The sequence below is a fragment of the Simochromis diagramma genome, unplaced genomic scaffold, assembly GCF_900408965.1.
Source record: "Simochromis diagramma unplaced genomic scaffold, fSimDia1.1 OVJJ01000753.1, whole genome shotgun sequence".
NCBI lineage: Eukaryota > Metazoa > Chordata > Actinopteri > Cichliformes > Cichlidae > Simochromis > Simochromis diagramma.
This window is the reverse complement of record NW_024387523.1, coordinates 14787746-14796546: the sequence shown is the minus strand read 5'-3', so window position 1 is coordinate 14796546 and position 8801 is coordinate 14787746. Positions and strand designations below refer to the sequence as shown.

At 43.2% G+C, this 8801-nt stretch overlaps 1 protein-coding gene across 2 annotated transcripts; it reads left to right on the top strand.

Moving 5' to 3' along the window:
• Positions 1-1149: 1149 nt before the first annotated feature.
• On the top strand, positions 1150-8097 carry wu:fc38h03 (acetylcholinesterase collagenic tail peptide). 2 transcript variants are annotated; one of them, XM_040020477.1, is made up of 18 exons: positions 1150-1573; positions 2157-2277; positions 2404-2513; positions 2627-2746; positions 2987-3031; positions 3193-3219; positions 4092-4163; positions 4265-4327; positions 4417-4443; positions 4544-4588; positions 4754-4789; positions 4868-4948; positions 5118-5214; positions 5314-5453; positions 5555-5674; positions 5911-6040; positions 6555-6657; positions 7922-8097. In XM_040020477.1, exons 2-18 carry the CDS (start codon positions 2175-2177, stop codon positions 7989-7991), a joined length of 1389 nt encoding a protein of 462 aa, XP_039876411.1. In that variant the 5' UTR covers positions 1150-1573; positions 2157-2174; the 3' UTR covers positions 7992-8097. The 2 variants fall into 2 exon arrangements, with proteins under 2 accessions (XP_039876411.1, XP_039876412.1); XM_040020478.1 differs by lacking the exons at positions 2987-3031; positions 3193-3219.
• Positions 8098-8801: the final 704 nt, after the last annotated feature.

Here is an 8801-nt window from a genome sequence, read left to right as displayed (position 1 = left end):
TTTTAATATGTTTGGCTTCACCACACAGCACTAGGATTCTAGCAGACAAAAATTTAGATTGAGAGACTAATAATATATTCATAGAGCATATATTTTTGAAGGACAAATTACTTTGCAAATCAGAAGACGGTGTGCATTGGATGTGAAATTTAAACCTACCAACAGCTATCCTGAATCCTCTGGGTTTAAGATTACAGACGGATAAAAGTGAGCGGAGAGAGCAAATGAGTTAAGTTTGTCCAGCAGGTGTCTATCCTCCAGAAGTCCTCTGCTGGCTCCTCCATCACACACTGCTCATTATCACTGCACATCCTGATTACTATCAGTGATTTTGCCCTTTTCTCCTTTCTCCTCCCAAACTATGTGGATCAGACAACCACCCCCACAGGCAATGGATGATCAGGATCTATTCCTAAGGAAGTTTACATACTTCACTGGGTGCAGCAAAAAATGAGAGCTTTTTTATCAGTTAGTTGTGGTGAGTACGGTGTACCTTACTGGGGGAGCAGCAAGGCTGGCTCTGTGATTGACTGCAAATTGGACACTTTTGAAGATGTGGTGGTGAGGAGATCATTGAACTATCTGCTATCCATTATGGAAAATCTTGGCCACCCGCTCCACCACTTACTAGACAGGCACCTGCTCTAACAGATTGCAAGGCTGGTAAAGTGTCTTGCACCAGGCCCTATTTGTCTAGCTGTCTATTTTCCTTTGTAATCTTTGAGCTTGCTTTCACATCTGGCAGGGTGGATGAAGTGCAGCCAGACACGAGTTGCTTACTCGTGTCTGGCATCCAAATAAAAAAAAACATCCAAATAAAAGTTTTTATTAACACATAACATATTTCCTGCAGTATCCGAAGCAGCATTGCGTCTTATTTTTCATCTTTATATACAAAATAGTGCAATTTAATCGGACAACCAAAGTGTTGATTGGTAAAAAAGATAAAGATAAAATCCACGTTACAAACAATTATCACCAACAGGCTCGATCAATCAGCTGTCAGTGAAACTTTATTTTATTTTATTTTATTTTATTTTATTTTATTTTATTTTATTTTATTTTATTTTATTTTATTTTATTTTATTTTATTTTATTAAACGGACAAAGGTATCCAGCAGAGGGCGCCATTACTCCAATAAAGAGCTCACCACTGAGGACGCAGAACGTGCCAGGCCAGTGCAGGCACGCGCAAACTTAAATTGCGTTATGCGGCCAGCTGTCCTGAACCCGATCCAGATGACACAACAGTAAATGGTCCCGCGATCCACGCCCGCTGGGAGCTGAACAGCACACCGCCGTGTCTGCTCCACTCAGTGGCTTCTCTCTCTGATGGGCTCTGAGGAGCGCCTAGAGAAAAAACAAACGGTCCTCTGAGCTGCAATTGTGTTGTTATTGACCGGCGGTGAAGAAGCGGGTCGATAAGTGGATCGGATTTATTAGCTCTCCAGATTGGCTACACAAATGTCAGAGGAGCCACAGTACTCGGGACTGCACAGCGCGCATCTCATTTAGACGAAAGGAGCGCCGGACGGCGTGTCTACAACAAGTGCGGCGCAATTTCGAGCTGAAGGTAAAGAGATCGCGCAAATGAAATCCACGGGATGACATTTATTAGTGGTGTAGGGCTGTGGTGTCGTTTCGACAGCATGTACTGTTTAATCAATAGGCTGCGAGAAGAAGAAGTGAGCGCCAGTGACGATGTGATATGGAGTGACACGTGAGCCTTTATCAGCATCTTTATGCAAAGCCACCCTCTTTCTCTCTCTCTCTCTCCCTCCTGTTATTGACCTGCATTGACCGCATGCAGTGTGAGCGTGTTAAAATGGTTTGTGTGAATGAATCTTACTATTGTTGACAAGCAGTGGCCTCCCCTCTGTCTAATTCTGGCACAGAGGGTGGGTAGGTGATGGTGGTAGTGGTGGTGCATGGCTGGAATTACAGCGGTGTTTAAATCTGCTGCAGTGTGGAGCTGCAACAAGTTTATGATGCTATAAGGAGAGAGAGAGAGAGGCTTTAGTGGACTGAAGTGATGAAATAGTGACACCCTCAAGAGGGAATAAGGAAAAGTGGCAGGTGCCAACTACTGCAGTAAGCTCAGGGAACAGAAATAGAGTGTACTGTGTGTATAACCGGCTGCCCTGTGTGCGTTTTAGGAAAAGTAATCCAGCAGCATGGACCTGGAGAATATTGCAGTTACCTTTCTCATCCTTCTGTCTCCTGCGTGGGCCTCATCTCATCACTCCTATATGGACAGCATCCTCTCAGCCCGCTCAGGTAAGTCCAGCTTTGCGTGTGTGTGTGTGTGTGTGTGTGTGTGTGTGTGTGTGTGTGTGTGTGTGTGTGTGTGTGTGTGCATGTTCCACTCCATCTGATGCGCACTGCTCTCTTTGTTCCCCTCAGACTTCAGGTTCCTGGCCGAGCCGATGAGGTTTGACCCCTGTTGTCTCATGTCACCTCCTCCACCACCACTCTTCCCTCCTCCGCCTCAGCTTTGGAAGAGGGTCAGCCCTGTACGTCTTCACAAACACACCTGTTTCTATACAGCCTCCCCTGCCTGCCCGATGTAGGCCACTGACTTAAAAAGAACTTTCTCTCTGATTGTGTGTTTACTGATCGAATGAAGGACGGCAACAGCCTGTTGGAGCCGAGTGTTTTCGGAGGGGAGGTGCAGATAAAACCAAAGCCTGTGATACCAGGATGTCCGCCTGGACCTCCGGGACCTCCAGGTCCGACTGGCCCAGAGGTAAGGCTTTACTTCAAAATAAATAAATAAATAAATAAGCTGCTGCACAAAATCATTCTCTAAAAGCAATTCAGCCCGATTTAGCCACAGAGCATCCATCTGACAGCAAAACCATTCTTAGACAGCAGATGGACATATTGTTAAACAAGCGCAAACCTTTTTAGTATTGATTTTTCTACAAATGTACCATGCTCATTATGGGATATGTGAGATTTATATAAATCTGGTGACATTTTTCAGGGTCATAGTGGATTGCCCGGCATAAGAGGACCAAAGGGAGAGAAGGTGTGTGTGTGTTTTGAGGGTTTTGTTTGAGGGGTGGGGGTGAGTGAATTATGTCTCTAATGCAGTTTTCTGTAAAAGCATTTGTGTTTGTGTGTGTCCTTGTGCTCTTCTCTGCTCTAACGAGCACCCCATCTCCTGCCCCTCCATTTGTCCTCCTCCAGGGAGAAATTGGACGTCCAGGGTTAAAGGTGAGCTGCTCATCCTCTCCTGCACATCTTGTGCTCCTCAACTCTCTCCGGTCCATCTCGTCATCTTGTCCTTGGTGTAATGGGATCAGGATTTTCCCCACTGTCTGCCTCTATTCTCCCCCCTGGATGCATCCTGGAGCTCTGTGATGTGATTTGTCTATTGATGTGCTCAGAATATCCTCTGCAGATGCTAAATGGGTCCCACTGCATTAGTCCCAGAAGATGCTCGTCCTGCAGCAAACTTTGATCCCGTTGTCCCCTCACCTTGCTGTTCCTTTTTTCTCCTCTGCTCCGGCTTCCTCTCTCCGTATTTCTTTTTCCTTGGCCTTGCTCCAGTAGCTCTCGTACCAAACTCTAGTCCTGCTGATCCAGCCTCTCCAGCACTCTACTTCTCTACTTTAATCACTCTAAGTGCCTTTGCTCTTCGTGATAAATCACTCCACACACACACACACACACACACACACACACACACACACACACACACACACACACACACACACACACACACACACAGACAGCAGGTCCGTAGAGTCTCTACAGGCTGCGGTTTTAATGAAAGGCAGTTAAATGAAAGCACATTGCTTAGCATGGCAGCAGCTCTGCAATGCTTGTCCGGGTGTCACGGAGATGTTTGGCTGTTGTCTATCATGTTTGGCTCTTTTGCCCAGAACCCAGATTGATTAGGCTTTCATTCCCGTCCAGTAATTTGCAGTGCTTCTAGAGCTGAGTCTGAGTTGGAGGTCGGACTCTAAATGAGTTTGCAGCAAAATTCTTCGTGCAGTTTTAGAGTAGACGAGCAGCTTTTTGTGTTCACATCACTTTTACTGAAGCGGGCAGAGAAACTGTTGCTGGTATTGATGTTTTTGTAGGGTCGTACTGGAGCTCCAGGCCTGCCAGGCAAACAAGGACTTCCAGGATGGCCTGGCCCACAGGGGCCCAAGGTAAGTGTCATGACTCTTCCTCCAGGCACAGACACATTTTTGGGTACATTTTGTCTTTTACTCCTGACACCTGAAATACATCTAGTTGTATTTTTTCTCAGGGTGAGAAAGGGGACCCTGGACTCATGGGATTACCAGGACTGAGGGGACCACCTGGAATAAAGGTTAGTGGCATGTTTACAGGACTACCTGTTTGATTCTTATTAAGCTTTCTCTCTCTGATGTACTCTTGTCTCTTACTCTGTCTTTTCAGGGTTTACGTGGTTACAAAGGGGAGAAGGCAAGTTCTGTGTCACATCCTCTAACTAACTGCTCTTACTAAAAAAGTGTCATATCCACATTTTCTTTTTCTCCCCTCGCCCCAATTCTTTTTTTATAAGGGAGCTCGAGGCGATCCTGGACCAGTAGGCCTAAAAGGCGATAAGGTTTGATACACTCCCTTTTTTTTAAATTTAAAATTAAAATGATTTCAGACCTTTTTCTTAGTTTGGCTGTTTCAGTGCCCAAATAAATTACTGTTAAGTATTTCATATACATGTTATGATAAAGTCAGTGTTCTCACAACAAGCTCCCATTCTGTCTCTGAACAGGGTTCAATTGGTTTGCCTGGGATGCTTGGACAGAAGGTAAGAGTAATTAAAGACTTAAGAAGATTAAAGATTTGCTTTTTATCCAGTTATTCCTCAATTTTGCTTCTCTCAAAGGGCGAAAAAGGACCGAAGGGAGAGCCAGGAACATCAGGGAAGAGAGGACCGACTGGGCGTCCGGGGAAGAGAGGCAAACAGGTGAAAAAAATAAACGTTCTTAAAACAGTTTTGGAAAATATAGCCACTGAAGTGGGGTCTTTTACCTCACACACACACTCACTGATGCTGTTCCCATTGATTAGCACTTTTTTTTTTTTTTGCATAATTGCTTTGTAATCTACTTTCTGGTATTTTATAATTTGCACAGGGTATGAAGGGTCAGACTGGGGCCACTGGATTGATGGGCCCTCCCGGACCTCCAGGTCCTACTGGCCACCCTGGGCCACCTGGTCCTCCTGCATCAGGTATAGTAGCTCACAGACATGACACAATCAGAAGCAGTATCCCACTGGCTGCTTGTGTGTTATCCAAGTTTATTTTTGTAAACTATGTGTTTCTTATAGGTCTCTATCTAGTAGGGGAAAAGGGGGATAAGGGTCTTCCTGGTCCACCGGGTCACTGTAACTGTGAAGGTGCTCTCGGACCAAATAATGCTCCTTTTGGAAGTTACACACAGCGGCGGAGTGGAAATAAAGTCACAGCGGTAAAACCACATCCTGTCACAATACTGTTATTGAGTATTTAAATTGGCATGCTTTCACTGATCAATGTGTGTGTGTGTGTGTGTTTCATATTCACCACAAGATATTTGTGGTAAACAGTGAGGAGGAGATGGACCATCTACAACAAGAGAATGCAATAGCATTCAGGAAGGATCAGAGGATGCTTTATTTTAAAGACAAAGATGGATGGAAGCCCATACAGGTAATTTCAAAGCATTTGCAGCACTGAGCAGCAGCAAGTCAACTGTATGACTATATGTACTGATGAAGGCAACGGTATGAGGCTGAAAGCGCTAGAAGAAAGTGGGGGTTTTTTGTAGATGGTACACAAAAGCTTTCCAGAAAATAAACTGCAACTTTAGCCTCAATGCTTTGATATCTTACATGCAAACCACTAGACTCAGAGGAAGTTGGAGCTTGTTCTTTCAATTTTTCTAGCCCTTCCAGCCATACCAGTCTACTGAGAAAGTCCCAGACAGAGTTGGCGTGTGTGGAGATGGAAAGGTGCAAGCCCAGCACGGAGAGGAGTGTGATGATGGAAACCAGATTGTCACAGATTCTTGCCTCAGTGAGTTCCGTGTTTGCTTTGTTAACTTGCACACCTGCAGAAATAGCCTGTAGAGGTTGAAAACTCATATAATGCAAGATGTCCCATTTTGCTTATGTTTCTTTATCTCTTACAAATATCCAGCTTATGTGAATTTAGCTGAAACTACTTTTCATTTGTCTAAATTTAAAAAAAAAAAAAAGTCTCCAACTGTAAAGTAGATTGGTTTTGCTGCTGATGAGGTACCCTGCAGAGCATAACTCCAGTACACCACAGAGTCTGATCCCACATGGCATAGGATGAAAGCTAGTAAGCACTGTGAGACCTTTCCTTGATCTTTCATTAATCTCAACCCCCCTCTTTTTTCTGCTGCCATCCTCTCCCTACTCTCTGCTTCTGTTCAATTAAATTAGCAAGAAAATGCTGTATTGGCATCACTGAAGCAGACTGCAGTGCCAAAGAAATTAGTAATGTCTTCTCTCTCCCTACCCTCCTCTGCCTCCTGCTGCCTCTCACCTCCTTTCCCTTGTGACAGACTGTAAGTGGGCCTACTGTGGAGATGGCTACAGACACGAAGGAATAGAGGAGTGCGATGGAAAAGACTTTGGTTACCAGACCTGCAAGTCTTATCTCCCTGGGTATGTTCACAGACAGCTCTCAGAACACAAATGTAGAGTCCATTCATTTAGACTTGCTCCAGAGACCAGATAACTCAAGTTGAATCCATTAAAGTGTCAAAAACTGCATTTCTAATATGGGACTCTGTGAGGACGGACTATTTGGAGCCATTTTCACATGGCCATTTGAGAAACTGAAGTTTTTGGCACACATTCACGTTGATTTCAGTTTTCAATCTCAGATTTTGTACTGTGTTAGCAACTAGTGAGCTAGTTACTGCATCATCTTTTGTCTTCTTGCAGTGTAGTAATCAGTGTTAGGGTGACGTAGTGAAATTTAAACATGTTTTGTGAGCAGCACAGTTTGAAACAGTCCGCTGGCCGGGCCTTTCTACATGGAGTTTGCATGTTCTCTGCAGCTACTCTGGGTCGTCCCACAGTCCAGAGACATGCACGGATTAGGTTAACTGGCAATTCTAAATTGACCCTGGGTGTGAATGTGATTGTGAACAGTTGCCTGCCTCTCTCTGTTAGCCCTGCAATAGACTGTCCAAGTTGTACACAGCTGGTATATGCTCAAACCCGTGATGTAACACAGTATATCTCATTTCTATATCATAGCAAAAGCACAGTTTGGGGTTTTCAGTGCCGTACTTTATTTAGGCCAAGATTTCTGTGAGTCCTGACTTTAAAAAATATAAAACATAAAATGTTATTAGTGAGTCATAAAGATGCTCACATGCAGATTTTTTGTTTTTTAACATGTTTTTAACTCCTTTTTATGGACTATGATGGCATCATAATTTCTTATATAGTTAAGAACCTTCAGCGGCCTAAAATACACATGTGTGACAAGTTCAGTTGCTCAGCTCCTGGGTCCTCTACAGCGAAGAAAGTTCAACATACCCAGATTGTCTGATGTGGATTCACTAAACGCAGCGCTGCTTTAAAAAGGACAAAAGCCAAAAGATTAATTTTGAACCACCTAAACAAAACACAGGGTTAACCCTGAAGTTAAGGATAAGCCAAAATCCTGCTTTGTAAAACAAGCCTCTGTTGGTATAGGAGGAGTTTGCAGCCAAAGATACAAACAAATACAGAGAGAGCGTTTTTGTAAGTATAGTAAGTGTTACTGTATGAATATAAGAGCTCATCTAATGGTGGGTCTGCTTTGAGAAATAAGTCAGTATGCTTATCTTCCAAAAATAGTCCACTCACGATAACTGTAAGACAATGCAGCACATCAATTGCACGTATTACAAACCAGTTTTTGTGTCTCCTGCAGGTCCTTTGGGCATCTCAAATGCACCGACTCATGCCTCATTGATTCTACTGGCTGCAAGTACTTCACCTGAATTCAGAGGTTTGAAAACAGCCTCAGTGGATCTTTGCAAATCCTCTTGATGATCATTGTGATCAAAGGGATTGTACTTCAGATTTCAACTGAAGTCTCACCACTTTAAAAAAATAAATTAATGAATTAATAAATAACCGACAGACTGAGAAAGAGTAATTAAGGGAAGCTCTTGTGCCTGTTCTGAGCCACGAAAGGTCACGGGAGGTGTAATCTCTAATTGACCTCAGAAGACAGCTCTTTGCTAGTGTCACTTCATCGGCTGCAGCACTGTTACGGACACTGGAACTGTTGGGAAACATTTTAATGATTTCATGTTTGTATCATACGAAATAGTTGTGTATGACTTGCTGACTGTTAATGCAGAAATAAGCTGTGTTATAAAGCACTTTTTAATATGAAAAAGATATAGAGATATATGTACTGTAGTATACAAATCAGGGGTGTGTAAGTGTGTTTATTCCTGTGCAATATATTACAAAAAAAATGCAGTATATTGATGAAGTGCAATGCTGTCATATTGCATGTAAATGTGTTTTTTTAGTGCACGACAGACCGCTTTAACCAATGCTGTAAATATCCAAGCCAAAGTGAGGCCTTTTAGAAATGAATGTCCAAATAACTCAGATGGAAGAGATGGGAAAAAATGAATGTCATCCAAAAAAGGATCATATTTGATTATTGCAGCAGCATGTGGGGGATACATCAAATCATTCATTAAACTGTAATTAGCTGATAATCTGACTGCATGACTGTACGTTTCATGAAGCACTGTACACTAATAAAGATTCATTCAGATGTTGCCAAAGGA

What these genes read in the sequence shown, in the direction of transcription:
- wu:fc38h03 (XM_040020477.1), top strand. Translation starts at nt 2,175, where the DNA reads ATGGACCTGGAGAATATTGCAGTTACCTTTCTCATCCTTCTGTCTCCT. An exon ending in CAGGTCCGACTGGCCCAGAG is followed by an intron (nt 2,747 to 2,986) that starts GTAAGGCTTTAC and finishes GACATTTTTCAG; the next exon opens with GGTCATAGTGGATTGCCCGG. An exon ending in ACCTGGTCCTCCTGCATCAG is followed by an intron (nt 5,215 to 5,313) that starts GTATAGTAGCTC and finishes TGTTTCTTATAG; the next exon opens with GTCTCTATCTAGTAGGGGAA.